The following is a 21,429-nucleotide window of genomic DNA, read 5'->3' as shown; positions in this document are numbered from 1 at the left end:
AATTTTTTTCTAGCATTGAGTATACTAAAAATGAAGTTCCCAAGTCTGAGAAGCAGATCTCCAAGTAGCTGCCCAGCTTTGAGAGGCATGTAGCACAGGGGTTATGTCTGTGAACTTGAGAGGCTGCTGACTGTGTTCAAATCAGCAGGCAGTTGTTTAAATCATCTATGGCTCACTTTGCTCTTGTCTAAAATGAGGGCATAACAACAGCTACTACATAACATCCTAAGGATCTCATGGGTTAATTTGACAGAGAACAGCATATGCTAAACAGATGTCCTGTTGGCACATATATCTAAACTTGTCCCATAAACTCACTGGATTTGACATAATCTCAAAACCCCACTCTTTTCCCCACCAAGAGTTCTTGATTCTGTCTTATATTAACTTTTCCTATCATCAAAAAATTTACCTCATTTAACTATCTTTAATAAAAAATTCGTAAGAATTGTTCAGGGTGCCACACTCACTAGTCGTAAATGTGCACTTGTTTAAATTGGAATGATCTGAATATTAGTTATGCTTATACCCTTAAATGCAAGCAGTGTTTGAAGAAAAAACATTATATATAAAAAACATTATGGCCCATTATATACAAGGAACCATATTATACACTCCTCTATCTCTATATCTCTAGGATATAAAAATCCACAACCTCTATTTATTTGATTCTCAGACTGTATGAAAAATTTAAAAAGATGATCAGATACCAGATCACATACTAAATTAAAGAAGAGCCAAGTAACCAAAAAACTCTAATAATAAAATGGACTGAAGCATATATAAGCCACTGAGATCCAGTTTCCTTTGTTATGATATTGTCCAGTTTATATCACCTACTCACAGTCACATTCAAGTAGGGGTTGAAGGGAATGCTGCAGAGTAGTATCACCAAACACTCTTGCAAAGAGCAGTGGACTGCATGGAAGAGGTGAGAGGGGCTGACGGTTTGCTGGGTGGTAGCTGGGTGAGAAAGCAGGCGGTAGCTCCCAGAATAGCACCCAGACCTGGAGCCTTTAATGTGGGGGAGCACACTTCCAGAGAATGAAAGGGAAAACCATGTAGGTGGGAGCAGGGCAGCAATGCAAAGGCAATTAGCTCTAATTCAAAGTGGAAAACCAAGAGGAAAGTAATTATGGTCATTAATAAATGAGAAAGCACATTGCATGTTTGTCAGAGCAAACAATTCTGTCAGTCTATTCCTTATTGCTTCCTCAGATCTCTCATCTCTCGGGGCATCCTTATCTTCTTCACCTGGTCACCCCCATTTCCCTCTTCAATCCCAGTAAACAAATATATCACAATAAGATGTATTAAAATGTATTTTTTGACCGGCATGGTGGCACATGCCTGGAATCCCAGTGACTCGGGAGGCTGAGGCAGGAGGATCTTGAGTTCAAAGCCAGCTGCAGCAAAAGCGAGGCACTAAGCAACTCAGAGACCTGTCTCTAAATAAAATACAAAATAGGGCTAGGGATGTGGCTCAGTGGTCGAGCACCCCTGAGGTCAATCCCCAGACGCCCCCCTCCAAAAAAAGGGTATTTTCCCCCTCCTCTTCCTATCAAGACCTCTAGCTGCCAGTCAGCAATCTGAACTCCTCAGATCTCATATGCCCCTTCCTCGTAACCTAGCGCCTCAAGAAAAGAAAGATAAGCCCTGGGAATGGGGCGGGGGGGGGGGGGGGGGGCTTGCCTGCAATCTCTTTACATGGATCAGGCAAACTGCCCTGTCCTCAAAATCCAGTTCCTGCTATAGACCTGTCTCCAGCTCTCCTTAGTAATTGCTGTGGAATGCTCCTGAGAAATCAAAATGCATTTTGAAATTTAACAATGAATTATACAAAAGTGGGCTATAATAATCATTCAGGTACAGAAGAAAACACAGGAAGGAGCTAAAACAAGCTTTCACATACAAAATGTGCTAAATACTTTTCCTAAAAATGTTATTATGGATGATTCTCTACCACGTTATTATGGGATGAAATTCTAGAAATATATTTATATGTGTGATAAAGGTAACCATTACACAGTGAAACAGAAAGCATTAAGCACAGATGGCAGAATGAAGTGGTTATTTATAACAGGAAGAAAAAGTCACATGAAATCAAATAACACAATTAATTTGTTCTTTTATGGCCCACTTGTCATTTCTCCCATTGTCTCCCAGTTGTTCTTGTTAGAATTCTCCACATAATAATTCTTCCCTACAGAAGATAAATATGTTCAATGGCTACTTTCTTGGCCTTCCATGCAGCTAGAGAGCCTGTGGCTTAAGGTTGGCCAATCACATTGCCTTGGTCTTTCAATATGAAATAAATGATGCAAAGATGCAGGGCTGTGGAAGCACACTCAGGATTCTAAACAGGGCTGATGTGTGCTGTGTGGCATCAGCAGGGAAGAGGGGCAAGCTGCAGATGCCACCTCTTATCAGCAGAAGCACCAACTGCTACAGACCAGCTCTGGAAGGAACATCTGTCTGTGGTACTGGTAAGAGTTGATCCCCTAGCATTCCAACCATGCTGAACTATACTATAAAACAGCTAATATTTCTGTAAGCCAGTCAATAAATATCAATGGGCATTGGCTTCACTTGCATAAAACTAAGAATCCTGTTGGAGGCAACTGCTGTCATGCAACTGGCCTCATTATACAGAGCTGTGACCTGGAAAAAGCTATATCTAACACACAGTGCTATCATTAGCTATTTCACTGATGAAAAGAACTGCTGTTCCTCTAAATTTCCTAATTATTATTGTGTCTTCTTATTTTTAAAGGCTTTGCTCAAATTTCCTATTTCAGGATGAGAAATGATGCTTTCTATGTATGAATAAAATGTGCAAATATATGGATGTCCTCCCTACTCTTCAAATACATTAGAATAGGAGTCTTATTGAAAGGTGATGCACAAGATAAAAAATAAAAACCCATGTATCATTCCACCCCAGGTTCCTGGCTCAAGACATGGAGTAGATTACCAGAGGCAAAGTTCCCCATGAAGATTACTCATTAGCTTATTCGAAGTGGTTTAACAGGCTCAGCCCATTTGCCAAATTGACTCTTGCCCAAATTTCTCTGGCACACAAATTACCAAACAGTTAACCCTCTTATTAGTAGTCTCAGCAGGAACCAATGCATGAATGAGCACAGGGCCTCTTCTCTGGCCTTGAGAGGCCAACCAGAGCAGCACTGAGGCCAAATGTCTTAGGATTACCAAAAAGATATGCCAGTGTTAGATAATAAATACTTGCATTGCAGATAATGGGCCTTTGCTTTCCCAGTCTTTAGTTCTGGCTGTGATTTAAAGAACTGAACTCATTTAAAATAATTGATTTTTCCCCTTATTGCTTTTAGGTTCCTAAAAGTGCAATTTACTCTATATACCAGGGAACTGAAAACATTTGACTAAAATATTTTCTTTCGGGATTAAAGGTGACAGGTAATTCTGGTTTTTTGTTTTGTTTTGTTTTGTTTTTTAAAATAACTATGGCATTTCTGTTTCCATCAGGTGATGAGATATTTTCTTGAAATACACAGGACAAGAGTATAAGCTATAACTCTTCTGAAACACTATAATCTACTGGAATAGAGTATTCTTTAAGGATAAAAAGCAGCATTTCCTGTCAAAGCAACCCTTCACTGAGACTATACAGCCAATGAATCTGGTCATAAAGGACTCCTGTATCCCTGATGTACACGGGAGGCAGATGCACTGGCTCATCTTATATTAGCCTCTCAGGGTCCTCAGGACAGGAACAATTTCCTTTCACTTCCAGCCAGGTTGGAAATGACCCAGTCATTCAGAAACAAACAGGATGTAAGTTGATTTAAAAAAAAAAAAAATAGCTAGATAATAAAATCTTTGACTCAACGAGAAATGGGTTCTTTATTTTCTTTTAAAAGAGAAAGGATAAATAAAAACAGAACTGAAGTAAAATTGAGACAAATATGCGTTCTTTATATATTAAATGAAAATAAAATATCTTCTTGATTTTTGATAATACAGCATAAAATGCAGAAATAATTTATTATGATATAGCTCATTTGACATGTTAAGAACATAATTGAAATGTATCCCATCCAAGAAATATAAATGAATTTCAGTGACATCAGCTGAAATACACTGACTCCTGCTTGTGCGGTTTGTGGGGAGTTTTCAAAACCTCCAGAGACCTTGGTGGTTGTCTGCCGGGCTCTGTGGAAGGTTTGCAAAGTCTAGAGTATAACTGACTCTGTCTCTCATCAGAAAGGCAATTCTATTCTTCACTATTTTACTCAGGGCTTTAGTTTTCTACCATGTCACATACTAAGGAAAATGTTTGCTTCTATTCAACACGTACACCAAAACACTGGCATTCATATGTTAACTGAATACCTAGTTACAGGGAAAAGTCACATGTGTGTTCAATGGCATTATCATAAATATTGATAGCACACTGTCCTCAGGTTATAGGTATATCAGGTGTTAAATATGAGATGTAAATAATTCTCTGAAAAGGATGCACATTTTAATTTTTACTTTAATAATCATGGGAAAAACATTAGTTTTAATTTAATCATGCCAGGCAGCCTTAGCTTCTCTGACCTCCTCACTCTTTTCTAATAAAATCAATAGTGTTGGCAGCAAGTTAGAAGGACAAAATCTAAACTTCTATTTCCTTATGGTTAATCACAATATGTTTTCATCAGACTCAGTATTCTTTGAAGCATGTAATCCAGTGCATGGAATGGGATGAGGAAAGAGGTGGGTTCAAACGGACATGTATGAGCAGGAGGTTTGCAGCTGCCAGTAACCACATCCCAGACGTGAGTTTAACATAACCACTACTTAACTACACATTTTGACACTGGATAAGTCATGCAAATTTTCATTCTGTTCCATTGGATATTTTTATTTTCCAAAGAAATAAGAAAAAGTAAAATAATAAAATAATTTCTAATGGCAGAAAAATATTTTATACAGGTTCTGGATAAAATAAATTGGGGATGCTCCCATAGGATCAGCTAGTACTGGCTGCATGGCTGGATTGAGCCACCATGCAGCTAAGCAAGTCTTACTGTTCTGGGAAAATAAAGTCCCCCACCCCCATGGGGGAAAAAAAAAAAAGGCAAAATTACATCTTTTAAAGAGAGTATCAAAGTAACCATCATGGGAAACACAATTTCTTTCTCAAACTTCCCTTATGATTTAATGTTACTTTCTATTGCATTTTAAATACTTTAAGTTACATTTTAAAAGGGATACCAGAAGCTACAGCATTTTGCCCATCAAAGTACTTGTCCAATTCTTCCTGAAAATATAATGTTTAACAACAACTACCTCAAAGATAGTTTCTTCATCTACCCTGTGTCACGGAGAAGTGACCATGAACTACCAGGTAATGAAAGCCTCATTACCTTCTTTTGTCTGCTCTCTGCAGCGGCCAGCTGTGTGGACATTCTTTCTTGCATTTTTCTGCAGTGGGCCATGACTGCTTCAAGGATGGACAGTGGGTTGGTACAAACTGGTTTCTTCTCTTTGTCACCAGCACCCGCTTCATAGTCTCTCTGGAGTGCCAAGAATGGGTCATTTAGATTAAATCTCCCATAGCGTTCCTGGATAAACACCTCCTTCCTGCGAGCCTAGAACAAAAATAGAGGAATATCTTAAAGAAAAGAAATAAAAATATACAGAAAGATACTTAGAAGAAGGTTTTGTGATTACCTTTCCAAATGTGCTGTAGTGGCTCAGGAGGTCAGGTGGTGAGCAGGCCAGTGTGACCCCAACTTTGATCAGTCTGGCATGCCATTTAGTTCATTTAAAATTTTTCTTTCTGCTATAGGTGGGGTCTTTTAATGTCCCCCCAAAACCCATATGTTAAAGGCTGTTCCCAGCCTGTGGTGTCACTGGGAGGGAGTAGAACCTTTAGGAGGCAGGGTATAGTGTAAGGAAATCAGGTCAAGAGATTATGCTCTTGAAGGACCCTGGAAACTCCTTTTCCTCTCACTTTGCTTCCCATACACCTTATGATCCTGGGCTGAAAACTCTGAAACAATGAGTCAAATAAACCTTTCCACCTTTTAAGTTGACTATCTCAGATATTTGTCACAGTGATGGAAAGCTAAACATTTCCTTTAAGAATAGTCTTTGAGCTAGGAGCAGTGGCTCACGCCACTAATACCAGTGACTTGGAGACTGAGACAGGAGGATCAAGGCTAGCCTCAGCAACTTAGTGAGGTCCTAAACAACTTATTGAGACCCTGTCTCAAAAAAAAAAAAAAAAAAAAAAAAAAATGTAAAGGGCTGGGGATATAGCTCAGTAGTAAGGTGCTGCTGGATTAAAATCTCCAGTAATAGTCTTTTATATTACAAATGATGCAAATGCCCCCATAAGGATCATAATTCTACTTAGTCTTTTCCAATTTAAAATAAAATCAGTGGTTATTACATACTACGTAAGTGTATCAAAACATTACATTGTACTCCTCAAATCTGTAAAATTAACATTTAAATTTTTTTTATAAAAATAAAAAATATTGACAAAATAACTTTTAGCAAAACTTCAAAAAATAAACAAAATCATCTCTATGATAGAATTTATATTTCAAATAATAATCAGGTTAAGTTACAATAAATAAAACCCTAAAAGGTTTTTTCTAGCCTGAATGACATTATGAAAATATCTGGTAGAAAAAAAACTGTCTGAAATTTTTTTATGGAAAAAAAAAAATCACAGGATTCAGATTTTGTAAAGTTTCATCAACTACAAAAGACTTCAGCAGATTTTTAAAAGATTCAATTATCTCCTTGTGGTTGAAGATCATTAAAATACAATTCACAGAATCCCAGGAAAGAACATAACCCCATTTTACTCTAAATGTCAGTTCATCAGTGACAAAGCTAATTTCACACAGATGAATAACACTAAATACAATTTTCTATAATTAGTCTACAACACTCTGCCTAAAAAGGAACACTAGCAGTAGAAATATATTGAAAACCATCAACATTTTCCTAACTCAGGTTATTCTGGAATAGTTAATAGGAAATAGAAAAAGATATTCTAAGCTACTTCCATTAAAAAACTAAATTATAATAAATTAAGCTTAATTCTGTCAAATGTTAAACATGTTACCTAAAGAGATATCATATATGTCTCCTCACTTTCAAGGCCACTGCATTGAACGACTAAACTTTTCCATTTTTAGAACACTGTTAACTAGATGAACACAAGGGCGAGGACAAATGGGACAAAATATCTAACATTTCTTTCCCTACTACCAAGTCAGATTAATAAATAAAATGCATAAAAAGTCCAGATATTAAATTTAAACATTTCAGAAAAATCATCTTAAATTTAAAAGATAATAACATTTATGAGTTAAAAGCATTTGGTGCTTCTAGGTGCTTCAAATTCAATTATGTAATCAATACATACATTGAATTAGTATCACTTGAGAGATGCAATTTCAAAAGCAATTCCATTTTGTACTTCACTCTCCCTTAGCACGCATTCAGTGTTATTCTCCCCACACCCCTGGAGAAAAACTTGGACAGCCCCATGGTATTTCTAAGCAATTCTAGTTAATAAAAGTGCTCTAGTAGTCACTTTAGGTCACAGAACACTCTCATTGTAGTTATTTGAATATCCATGGCAGCCTCTCTCTCTATCCCAGCTAGCATCTGCTGCAGGCCAACACTCCCACCTGGGATGTGGGTACGTATGACAACCTCTCTCCTTTAGCAAAGCCTTTTCTCCTCTTTCTAAGTTGACTTCATCCTCTTTGACACTGCAGGTGGATAATGAAGGAGAGGTGAGGGAAGAAGGAAAGTTCTACCTGCCTTTTTCAGTTTGTCTGCTATCTTTGTCAACTGAGCATGGTAAATATTTACGGTCTACTCTTCCCATGGAGTCCTTGGTGATTTCCTTCAAGAACTGCCCCCTCTCCCACTGCTGGGGCTTCTTCATCCTGTTTTCTCAATGTAGGTCACAAATTTAGGACTGGTTACGTAATCTTCAGGACCCAGTACAAAATGCAAACATGGAGGTTCATCCCCTCAAAAATTTAAAAAAAAATTTAAGATGACAACAACTTGGTGTTTAACCAGGCCTGGGGCCCTTCTAAGCAAATGGCCTTTGCAGTTCCACAGGTTGCAAGTCCCTGAGGCCAGCCCTGCAAATAAATGCTCCTCATGTAGCACCTGAGACCCACCTTTCGTTGGCTGTGTTCTCTCCAGACTGCCCTGTGGAAAAGGACCTGAATCATTCTCATTTCTACTCTTGGATGCTAATGGTCCAAACTGGTCTATAAGAAATACTCAGAGTTCTATCCAAAGGAAAAGCTGGTCTCCTCAAAATGATTATGGGTGCCTCCTCCACCTCTGTAAAATGGCTACTTGTTCAGCTCTACCTTCACTTATCCCCACAAGATTGCAGGAGAAACCTACTAAGTCATTTGCTTCCTTGAAACCTTTTCACTTGAGATGATGGGAGATCTAACTGGTTGGGGCATGATTCATGCACAATTCTCTACAGGGAAATGTTCTTTGATAAAAACCTTCCTCTTTAGTCTGAACAGCTAGATTCTTTTATACCCCCTTTCAGTGTAGGTAAAAGGTTTAAAAGCCAAAATCAGATTTTAAGTATTTCTTCTGAAAATTTGCATCTTGGTTTTTGCTTCAGTATTTATCAGGATGGGTTCCCTAATGAAATTATATTTGAATGACCCATTTTTGTTACTTTACGTCTACTCGCTCATCTAACATATCATAGCAAAAACTCAAGCCATTTCATAACACACAGGTTATTCTTAGAGTCAACTTTTGATGGATGAGTTAAACTTAATCTTTGCAAAATCTAAATGGTAAATACTTTTATCTTAGACCCATTTTCAATTTTGCCCAGTAGTTCATGGTATGGAAATATTTACTACTTTTTTTTTTTTTTGTATGTTTTTCTTGTGTTTCATTTTGTTTTACAATTATAAGTCTTAACTATTCATAATAGCCAAGGCATGGAAGCAGCTGAGATATCATTGACAGTGAATGAATAAAGAAAATGTGGTTATATTACACACACACACACACACACACACACACACAAACAAAAGAATATTGGAGTCCTGCCATTTGTGGCAACGTGAACAAAACTAGAAGAACTTAAGTGAAATAAGCCAGGCACAAAAGACAAAGCATGTTCTCCCTCATGTGAGAAGCTAAACATGATCTAACAGAAATAGAATAGTGATCACTAGAAACTAAGAAAGGTGGGGAAGAAGGTGTAGAGAGGGACGTTGAATAACAAATATAAAATACATTAAATCAGAGGAATGAGCTCTGGTGATCTTTGGCAAGGAAGACTGACCACAGTTTAGGATTTATTGTATATCTCAAAATAACCAGAAGAAAGGAGTTCAAAGGTTCCCAACCCAAAGAAATGACAAGTGTCAGAAGAGTTGGAAATGCTAATTATCCTGATTTGATCAGTACACATTATATATCTGTATCAAATTATCACACTGTCCCCCATAAATATGTACAATAACTATGTGTAAAATAAAAAAATTAAAATTACTAGCTTTAACTGACAGTCACAGTGTGACATTTATTACATATGGGTAATGTTATTCTGCTGAAAATGTTCTATAATTATATGTATACAAGATCAGAAACACAGAAATACCAATTAGTTTGTTTTGCAAATATAGACTGACAGTTAACCTTTACAATGAAGTACAAGATATGTATGTTAGATTCCCATAATGGCAGAAATGGTGGCTCTATATTTTCTGACAACTCACTATACAGTTATGTTCCTGATGTCTTTAGTGTTCGAAACGAGAGAAATGAAGCATGCCTCATTTGTTTCTTAAGGCACCCTGAATTTAGACAACAATCTGATTTTATTTTTATTTAGTTCCTAAAAGCATAGAAACCTCAGGTAAAATGAACAAAGAAGCCCAGATGTACATCACTAACATTAAAATGACCCCTGATTTATGAGCATTGATCTTGTAACCTGCTACTTTACTGAATTCACTTATGAGTTCTAAGAGTTTTCTGGTGGAATTTCCAGGTTCCTCTAAATATATAATCATGTCATCAGCGAACAGGGATAGTTTGAGTTCTTCTTTTCCAATTCGTATTCCTTTAATTTCTTTGGTTTGTCTAATTGCTCTGGCCAGAGTCTCAAGAACGATGTTGAATAGAAGTGGTGAAAGAGGGCACCCTGCCTTGTTCCAGTTTTTAGGGGGAATGCTTTCAGTTTTTCACCGTTTAGAATGATATTAGCCATGGGCTTAGCATAAATGGCCTTTGCAATGGTATAAGTGATGAATCTTCAGAAAGAGAAATTAGGAAAACTACCCCATTCACAATAGCCTCGAAAAAAATAAAATACTTGGGAATCAAACTCACAAAAGAGGTGAAAGACCTCTACAATGAGAACTACAGAACACTAAAGAAAGAAATTAAAGAACACCTTAGAAGATGGAAAGATCTTCCATGTTCTTGGATAGGAAGAATTAATATTGTCAAAATGGCCAAACTACCTAAAGTGCTATACAAATTCAATGCAATTCCAATTAAAATCCCAATGACGTACCTTACAGAAATAGAGCAAGCAATTATGAAATTCATCTGGAAGAATAAGAAACCCAGAATAGCTAAAGCAATCCTTAGCAGGAAGAGTGAAACAGGGGGTACTGCAATACCAGATCTTCAACTCTACTACAAAGCGATAGTAACAAAAACGGCATGGTATTGGTACCAAAATAGAAAGGTAGATCAATGGTACAGAATAGAGGACACGGACACAAACCCAAATAAATACAATTTTCTCATACGAGACAAAGGTGCCAAAAATATGCAATGGAGAAAAGATAGCCTCTTCAACAAATGGTGCTGGGAGAATTGGAAATCCATATGCAACAGAATGAAACTAAACCCATATCTCTCACCATGCACGAAACTAAACTCAAAATGGATTAAGGACCTCGGAATCAGATCAGAGACCCTGCAGATTATAGAAGAAAAAGTAGGTCCAGATCTTCAACATGTCGGCTTAGGACCAGACTTCCTCAACAGGACTCCCATAGCACAAGAAATAAAAGCAAGAATCAATAACTGGGATAGATTCAAACTAAAAAGCTTTCTCTCAGCAAAGGAAACTATTAGCAATGCGAAGAAAGAGCCTACAGAGTGGGAGAATATCTTTGCCAATCATACTTCAGATAGAGCACTAATCTCCAGAATCTATAAAGAACTAAAAAACTCTACTCCAAGAATACAAATAATCCAGTCGACAAATGGGCTAAGGAAATGAATAGACACTTCACAGAAGAAGATCTACAAGCAATCAACAAACATATGGAAAAATGCTCAACATCTCTAGTAATAAGAGAAATGCAAATCAAAACCACCCTAAGATTCCATCTCACCCCAATTAGAATGGCGATTATCAAGAATACAAGCAACAACAGGTGTTGGCGAGGATTTGGGGAGAACGGTACACTCATACATTGCTGGTGGGGCTGCAAATTAGTGCAGCCACTCTGGAAAGCAGTGTGGAGATTCCTTCGAAAACTTGGAATGGAACCACCATTTGACCCAGCTATCCCACTCCTTGGCCTATACCCAAAGGACTTAAAATCAGCATACTACAGAGATACAGCCACATCAACGTTCATAGCTGCTCAATTCACAATAGCCAGACTGTGGAACCAACCTAGATGTCCTTCAATTGATGAATGGATAAAGAAACTGTGGTATATATATACAATGGAATATTATTCAGCCATAAAGAATGATAAAATTATGGCATTTGCAGGCAAATGGATGAAATTGGAGAATATCATGCTAAGTGAGATAAGCCAATCTCAAAAAGCCAAAGGATGAATGATATCGCTAATAAGTGGATGATGACACATAATGGGGGGAGGGAAGGGTTAGTGTTAGGGTTAGAGTTAGGGTTAGGGAGGGGGGCAGGAATGGAGGAAGGAAGGCCTGTATAGAGGGAAAAGAGGGGTGGGAGGGGTGGGGGGAAGGGAAAAAATAACAGAATGAATCCAAAAACATTACTCTATGTAAATTTATGATTACACAAATGGTATGCCTTGACACCATGTACAAACAGAGAAACAACATGTATCCCATTTGTTTACAATAAAAAAAATACATTATAAAAAAAATAATAAAAAAAATAAAATGACCCCTAAACTTGTGGAGATGGTTTTCAGGTAGTAAGTTTTTATATGACTATATACCAATTTGTTTATATATGTACATATACATATGTACATGTCACATTTTTATATCCCTGTCTTTTTTTTTTTTTTTTGCGCAGTGCTGGGGATTGAATCCAGGGCCTTGTGCTTGTGAGGCAAGCAGTCTACCAACTGAGCTATATCCCCAGCCCTCCCTGTCTTTTTATAAGCAGGGTTTCTGGATTTAAGTAATCTTAAAACTTAAAATGCTCTTTTTACTCTACAACATTCTATCAGACTTATAATGAAGAAAATAGTTGCTCATCTTGATTCTAAAGTGAAATGTCACAGATTAAATGAGAAGAATATGTCATGAAAAAAAGATGTTACATCAATTCTCAGTGCATTATTTACATGGAATACAGCAAATTATGCACTAAACAACAGAGTTATAACATTTTAAAGTATCTTAATATATGTGGCATTAAAATTAAAAAAAAAAAAAAATAGACGTTTTCATGAATGGGTTTTCCCAGCTGGGGGAGGAGAAAACACGGCAGATCTGACTATATACCTGGGAATTTTGGGCAATTTGGAAATTCCAAGATCTCACTACTAGGAGGCTGGGCAGTAGGGACACACTTGAGTGCCTGCAAGTTCCACACAGCCAGCTCAGTGTGTATGTTTGGCACGCTGCAGATCAATGTGGAATGACAGATCTCTGGTGAGCTAGGGATGATATGCTCTAACAAAAAGCATTCAAGTCTTAACAAATTACAACACTGCCAGTCAAACAAAATACAACTGGCAGGCCTGGTCTGGCCAGCAGAACACCCAGTTTGTAATCTCTGACTTACAGGAAGAGTTGTCACTGTAAGCCTAAGCGGAATATGTGTGTGTATATATATTATATTTCTCTAAACATTCTGTTTTGCTCTCTTTTCAAGTAGGAAACTTGGTTTAACTGATATTCTTTCAATTCCTCAAAGGAGCATGCAGAGGGTGCATAATGCATACTTGTTGAATGGATAAAGGTGGCCTCTAAGAGATTAAGGAAAATAGAATATGTAGCCCAGAGCATCTGGAGGAAGGAGCTCACACCATATTTCCCAGTTGGAGGAAGTACAACCTTCCCAGAAACATGGGCCAGAAGCTAGACCAAAGTCAGAGTCCTCAGTGCAGAGCTAATTCTAGAGCCAATGGTGACTGAGAATCAGTTCACCCATTCCCCAGCACTGAACTGGAGGATGCAAGGAAGGCCTTGACTAACTCTGCAATCTAAAGCCGGAGACAAGAGTCTCAGGAGGAGGGTAAGGGCTAGCCGTTGGTTTTCCATGGTTCACGATTCTTGGCAGTCACTGTTCTTGGCATTCCCAGAGTGACCGCGCATAGCAGGCACTCTGCATGCCATGGAGCGGTCAGAGGAGGCTTTCTAAGATGGAAACTTTCCTGGTCACTTCTCTGCTTGAAGCCCTCCACGCCCCCATGATCATCGTTAGCACCCTCTGGCCCACACCTCCATCCATACCACACTACTGTTGGGAGAGCTTCCCCTCCTGACCTAAAGAAGTCACCACTGACCACCAGCCCTCACTGCCACCTCCTCCTCTGCTGCTCATCTCAAAAGTTCAGAGTTTAGTTTGATTTAGATTCAGCAAATCATCTGTCACTAGAGGCTATTTAAAATTCCATTGCCTACTTTCCAATTAACATGTTTACTCCTTTTAACATTCCTGTACGAATTTACTTTCCTGAAAACATTCTTACTTTGTCACAAAGTATTCATTTCTAATGTACTTCATTATTTTTAATAAGGGTAAGTCAACAGCTGGTCAAGGTGGAATGTGTCTGAAGTCACATCTTACACAAGAGGCTGAGGCAGGAGGATTGTTGAACTGAGTGCTAGGGAGAGCCTGAGCAAAAAAGAGAGACTCTGTCTTTTAAAATGCTAAATAAATAAATAGAGGCAGATGAAAAATATGGAAATGTTTGACTGTATAAGAAGACCATGTAACAAAAAATGACTTGAAATGTTTATCATGCGAGAGTTGAAGAAGCCTTTCCCTAAAAGAAGAGCTGAATATGCAGCTAATTTCTTGGTTTATGCATCAGAATTACTTGAGAATGAAATGCATTTCAGGGAAATGAGTCATTATGAAGACACAGACTAGCTGTAATTATAAAAACAGGCTCGAACTCTCAAGCCTAGTCACACTGATGAATACAAACATAATTTCATCAGAATCTGAAGTTGTATAAAATCTTGTTGAGAAAGTCACAAGCAAGAAGTGAAAATATGACCATTATTCCAGGAGGCTCTATCATACACAGACTTCTTATTTGGCTTTTATGGCTTGAAACAATTAGCTGAACTAATGGTTTGGTTATGATTCATAAGAAGAAAAGAAAGATTGTTGAAAATAATGAATTTTCTCTATTCTATGGTGCTCCAGTATAGATCTAGAGCAGCTCCTAAAGGCCCATATGCTAAAAGTCTAGTCTCCAGCTTGGCATTATTGGGAAGTGATGGAAACTTTAAGAGGTGGGTCTTGGTGGGAGGTTTTAGGTCACTGGGGGTGAACATATCCATGAAGGAGATTGTGGGGCCCATATCTTTTCCTCTCTCTTATATTCCTAGTCATGAGGTAAACTGTTTGCTGTGCGGCAGACTCCAACAATTATGTGCTGCCCACCCCCACTGGAGGTCTAAAAATAATGGGTCCACATGATCTTGGTCAGAAATCTCCAAACCTATGAGTCAAAATAAACCTTTCCTGTTTATAAACTGATTACCTCAGGTATTCTGTTACAGTAAGGAAAGCTGACTAACACACTTGTGATCCTCCTAGGAAAAGAAATTAAAACTTGCATTGCAAATTGTAGTTAAAACACGATGAAACATAACGCAAATCAATTTTAAGACATACTGTCAAATTACATATATATATCCTACAACAATTTTTTTTTTTCAGTGCTGGGGATTGAACCCAGGGCCTTGTGCTTGCAAGGCAAGCACTCTACCAACTGAGCTATATCCCCAGCCCACATCCTACAACAATTTTAAAAATACTTGTAAAATATAACTATTACTAACAGCTTATTATTTAATGCTATGTGCTTTATGTTCATTTTTCCATTACAATAAGCCCAGGAAATGGTCATTATTTTAATTCACATTTTATAGACATGTATCCTGAGGCTTAGAAAGATTTACTTCTTTGCTCCAGGTTGGTTCAATAGTAGCTGGTTTTCAACCAGGGCAGTCTTACTCTAAAGTCTATACTTCTGGGCACTGAAAGGTAATTTTCAATTAGAGCATTTTGGAAGACTAGAAACTTAAATATAAGGAAGAGGTATTTCATGATCAATGTACACAATTGTCAAGGAAAAGAATTATGGTCAATGCAAAAACAAGTTTCAAGAGTAAAAGCTGTTCCAAAGATACAATGACTGCACCAGACTGGAGAGAAGAAATCTGTCTCTAGCTGTGCTTCAAACATAGGCTGAAAACAGGCAGTAGAAACATAATGTAGGGGCTCAAAACTCAGGAACATTTTTGGCACCTAAAATGCTTCCTTCTTCTCAAACCTTGAAACACTATGATTCAAAATTAAGAGGGATAGAAAATAAATTTTCCCAAATACTAACATAAAAATTAATCCATCCAGTCTTATCTTAGTGGAAACAATCTCAAAATTAAATAAAAACCAACTAGAAGCTCTAGTAAAAAGCAGGGGTGGGGGGTTCTGTTTACAAATAAATGGGAAAAGAAAGCCAGAGATAAGCTGTGACCCACAGAGCTCGTTCTCACTCTAAGAGGGGTGGAATGGCACAGCGGAGTTCACATGTTCACCTTCACTGTTGTCCCTCCCCCAGTCCCAAGAGGGGCTGGGTGAGTCCAGAGAAGGCAAGAGCAATACAAAAATCTTCCAGAAATGATAGTCATTGCCCTTCAGTGGTCAGAATGCTTTAGAAATTCACTAGCCAGGAATGAAAAATAATTCTGGAGTTCAGACTTAAATGTCAACAAAATCTGAAAGAGTTAGTTCAGTGATGACATCTCAGACACTGCTCACACTGTGAAGACACATGGGCCACACAGAAGGGAAGGAGAGTGCAGTGGTGTTGCATATCTGAAGCACAGTACTGTGGTCATCATCATCCCTCCCACCTTTACCTCCCAACCTGTCGGCCGTCTACATTGCCCCACCTGCTCATAATATATCATGATTGGCTTAGATTTACTTGGTTCCTGAGGCTAAAATCTGGAAGGCATACTTCAGAAAACCATGAATGTTCTTTCAGAAATAGAAACCATTCTAACAGAATCCATGCAACAGCTTGATTTTACAGAAGTCAGAGCCAGAAGTAACTTCTTGCCTCTGTGAAATTACCTAATTCTTTATTTTTACCTCATGTTCTCCAGTGTTCATCTCATCTATAGAAAATAGATTACCTTATTCCCTAACTAGGTCAAGAATGGCACCTAAGTACTGCACTGTTCTGCTCTCTTGCCAAGAGTAGACCTTATTAAATGATCAGCGCACTTTAAGGTGAACCCAGAAACAGTCCCAAAGTTCACTTTAATACATCACTCAAGGCAGAACCACTTATCAACCAGAATTGGGAGAAAGATGAACCAACCTGCCTTCTCTGCCCTGCTATAATTAGCTATTGCTCTACTTCTTTTTTACCCTTGTAACTCAAAGAACTTCAGGCAGAATACCCAATACATACCAGTTACTTGTCTAAGACTGCTAGTAATAGTTTCTATACCTGTGATTAATCATTCACTTTGACTGTTAATGATACATGGATGTTTCATATTGAAGAACAAAACAATGTCAAATATCATGAGAAGCACTATTACTCAACATTAATAAACTAAATCTGCTTATTCAAATGTTTAAACATGCTTGAAATATTTTGTTTTTATTTAAAATAGTACATGTTCACTGAACTTGGGAAAATACTGATGAAAGGAAAAACAACTAATCATTCATAATTCAATCATCAAAAAGTAGTTACAATTATGTTTCCTCGTATTCTTCAAGTTATGTTTTCAAGGATATATTAAGAAAAATTATCAAGGGCTTAGATGAATGTGTTTTAGGTGACCTTGCCCATTTCATTTGTTCATGTGTTCCATTTTGAAAAATAATGTCAATTATTTTAATAGGACTTTGTTTGAAAATCCTAATATATTAAAAAAAAAAACCTCATTGTTTATCATTAGTTTGTTTTTGATTGTTCTAACAAACCTACAAGTCAGTCCTTAAATTTATTAGGGTAAATCTACAGAAGTAGTGCTACTGGAGAAAATAAAAACATTCTTAATACTTTTGAAATGCATTGCCAAATTCCTCTTTACAGAGATTTTGTTAGTTTATACTTGCACTAGTGATATAACGTTGACTAATTTCTCACACTTTAACCTGGTCTGGCCATTATCATTTTGTCTAGTCTGTGTATCTATTTGGGAGAGGTGCATGTCTTTTTCTTTTAAAGGGGGTTCCTTATTATTGTTCAGCTATAAGCATCTTTAGGTCTTCTGGATATAAGTCCTTCATCAGGTATCTATGTTATAAATACTCTCTCCAAATCTATGGATTCTTTTCTCCTTCTCAACTCTTTTAGAGAGAGTATGCTTTTCATCCAAGTTAACTGTTTTTAAATTTCATGGTTTTGTGTTCTAAGGTTTTATGGCCTTATCTGAACTCTTAGGATTTCCTCTTTGAACTTTTATGTATTTATGTCTTACATTCAAGCCCATGATCTACTTTGAGGTAATACTGTGCATAGAATTGGAAAAAAAAGGGGGAGGGATTGATGTTCACTTTTTCACATAGACACAGTTTTCAATCATTTGTTGAGGTCATGACATACACTCTATTATTTTGATCTGTTTAAATTAACGTTTGTTTTATGATCCAGCATATGGTCTTAGCAATTGAGAAGGATATTTATTCTGCAATTGTTGAATTTAATGTTCTACAGATGTCAATTGAGGAGGTTCCCAATGTTATTCACACTTTGTTTTTACTGAGTTTTTCCTATTTGTTTAATCAAAAGTAGGTATTAAAATCTGTAAGATTGTCTATTTCTTTTTTTGATTTTGTCAATTTTTGTTTCATGTGTTTTGAGGCTCTGTTATGAGACACGTAAATATTTATAATTATGTCTTTTGTAATGAACTGTTTTGTCATTATTAATTCTATTATCTCTAATACTTGGTCTGTTTTTTGAATATTTTGTTTCTTTAGCTTTCTATTCATAATTACCAAGTAAATGTTTTAATGTGTATTATTAAATGCTATGACGAACCAGTAGGACAAACCTAACAATACTTATTTCTAAAATTTTCTTTGCTATACTACCAGCTTATTTGAGTTGAAATTTAGATTTATTTTTATCAACTTCTGGAAACAAGCAACTATAATTTTAATTGTCATCACACATAAGTTAGAGATACATCTGAAAGAAGAGGACATTTCCATAAGTCTTGTTATTGGAAAAATCCTTTGCCTCATCTATCAAAGTTTGCTTTTGTATCTTAAAACAGTTTTACATCTTAAAATCGATGTGCAAAAATTAAAATAAACATTTATATGTCTTTGGAAATATCCTCACTTTTCTATTTTTCAGTTAACCTAAATGGCTTAAAATTTCTAAAGCAGTAGAACTCAATCCTGGCAGCTCATCAAAATCACCTGTGAGATTCTGCAAACAGTTGGCCTAACACTCAACTGGTTAGTCTATGACGGCTCTAAGCATTTGCAAGCTGCAGACAAATAAGAATTATTGCTATTCATGAAGTCAAATGAAATCTACATGCCCTGGATAGAAATAAACTCATAATCATCTAACCCAGAGAAGAATGCACAAGTATGGCACTCTATGGACAGGGAAATAGCTCCAATGTAAGTCAACTGCTGTGCTCTAAAGCACAGTTAGAGAAAGGAGATATTGCTATGCCACTCACTTTATGAACTTTGTCTTTATTAATGGATGTGTTTTTCAGCTTTGGGGGTAAATTTAAGCATTTAAACGTTGTGGGTAGTCTTGAAAAAACAAATGAACAAAAGTCACTCATTTTCTGAAGCTCTAAATCACAGTCTTTCTGTTATGTTTCTTATAGCTTCTAAGTACTAAATGAATTGGCATACTTTTTCAAAAAAATCTCATCAAAACACTTAACAAAGTTTGTGACATTTAATGAACTAGCAAAATAGCTCCTGTATAGAAATGGCTTAGAACATCTGTAAGAAAATAGAATACTAATAATTAAAAGGAGAGTTAAATTTTTGGTTGACCACTGATTTTGAAATAAGTATTTGAAAAATACGGCTTCTCGGACTATGATTTGAAATTAGATAAAGCAGCAACTAGCATTGATTATCTCTGTTATCAAGCACTGTGGTGGGAATTCAGCAGGCTCTGCTTTTGTGTTTGCTATGCCAAATTACTGCTCTGAAATTTTCCAAAGTGGATTTGCCCCCACACTTGCATGTTGTTCACATCATTTGACTCAATCTATTCTTTCGACCATGTTTTTATCATCCAGGACATTTTGACTCATAACCAAAAAAGAAAAAAAAATATTAGAAATCTTGCCTAAAATGAACATTTCTGTAAGCAGCCATCCAAACAAGTAAGCAAATCAAACCCTCAAGAGAATGCAAGGTAGCATCTGTGAAATATTTCAGTATTTCAGGAATAACATAGTTTGCCAGTACAATTCCGGAAATGCCTACTTTTTTTGTTTTTTTTTTTTTTTAGATTTGAGAAAAGAAATGTGGAAACAGAGGTGGGTGTGGGAACAATGATAATATAAGCATCCCCACATGAAAAATAAAGAAAGTGAAAAACAAATAAAGCTGTATCTTGTCTACTGGGAATAATATCACAGATCATTTCTATGGGCAGAGGTTGTGATTAAAATTTTAAAATATGGTCCCTTTTATAGCTCCAAGAAACATAAGTTGACTTGGTTAAAAATAAAATTCCCTAGGTCCTAAAGAGAGATGGCAGAGATAGTTTTGCTCTTGCTGCTGCACCCACCCCCAAGTCCCTACAGGACTGGCCTGGCCACTGAGGAATAGCTCACCAATTGCAAGAATTGCTGGGAAAATAAACAGAAGCCTCTTAACATTCTCACCATCTTCCAGCTGAAGATGACTCACCCCATATCAAAAACAATCAAAGGAAAAGGAATGCCAACAGTTTGAATGCACTCTTTATTCAAACACTGACTGATTTTACCACCATTAAATGTCCCCAGTCCTGAGAGAATATATTCCTCCTGCTACTCCCCAGAGCAAATCAGAAAACCTCAGAGGAAGCCAGCAAAGGATCCCTGCACAGGTCATGGGGCAACCTTCTGAGAGTAACTTCATCATGTTACTGCAAATATAGCAAATATGCATCCCTCAGATAGGTGTCAAATAAGCAAGCCATGGGTAGGACACTCCTGGCTAGGCACAGGAACCTGGACAAAAGGGGAGGGGAGAAGCTGATCCTGTTCAAGGAAGAGGCAGCTCTCAGCAGGACAGGTGCCACGTGTGGGAACTGGGATGAATCCTTTTCAGATCATGCCGCATTGTCTTCCTTCATCGTAGGTGATACAGTATAACAGCTATGAACAATGCTTTACAAATCAAGTATAGAATATAGGTTAGTTACTGTTATTCATGTTAAATTGAACAAGTTGCTTGTCATAGGCCTGTTTGTGTTGGCGTCTGTAACTATTTCTGTTTCTGCTAGAATTTTTATTTTACATTACATCATTTATTCAATGAGTATTCATCAATCAATGTCTGTGTACACATCTGTTTTCTCCAGCAACCAGCTTCCCTTGCCTTCCTTATTCTGCTGGATATTCATGGGTGGTGTACCTTAAACCAGCTCTAATATGGAATAAATAAGAAGACACTGTAAACATGTGCTGCACACGATGAAATAGTAAAATGTGTCATCTTCTCTAGAGAAGTTCTGACAAAAACGAATGGGAATCATTTCCTGAGTCTCGAACATGTTTATGAGTGGCTGTGATCAATTTTTGAACAGAGTAAACCTGAACTTTATTTTTAAAGTCTATTCTTGTAAGAATTTGTTTTCTCTTTTCTAAGCTATGCCACCCACTTTCTTACTGAAAGTGGAACCCAAGCCTGCAAGTCTTGGTGGCCTCAGAGTTGATGACGTTGTTCTTCTGTGTAGGCAGCATATGACAAGGCTTGCTGGAATTTGCTGC

The 21,429-nt window shown here is 37.1% G+C and overlaps 1 protein-coding gene across 1 annotated transcript in view; it reads right to left on the bottom strand.

Moving 5' to 3' along the window:
- The window catches only part of CTTNBP2 (cortactin binding protein 2), a 149,687-nt gene that overhangs the window by 88,536 nt on the left and 39,722 nt on the right, over positions 1 to 21,429 (bottom strand). Inside the window, 1 exon segment of the mRNA XM_079149344.1 lies at positions 5,394 to 5,618. Within this exon segment, the coding sequence (XP_079005470.1) occupies positions 5,394 to 5,618 (225 nt within the window).

This window comes from Sciurus vulgaris, assembly GCF_902686455.1.
Source record: "Sciurus vulgaris genome assembly, chromosome: 8".
Lineage (NCBI taxonomy): Eukaryota > Metazoa > Chordata > Mammalia > Rodentia > Sciuridae > Sciurus > Sciurus vulgaris.
This window is presented reverse-complemented; position numbering and strand designations above follow the sequence as displayed.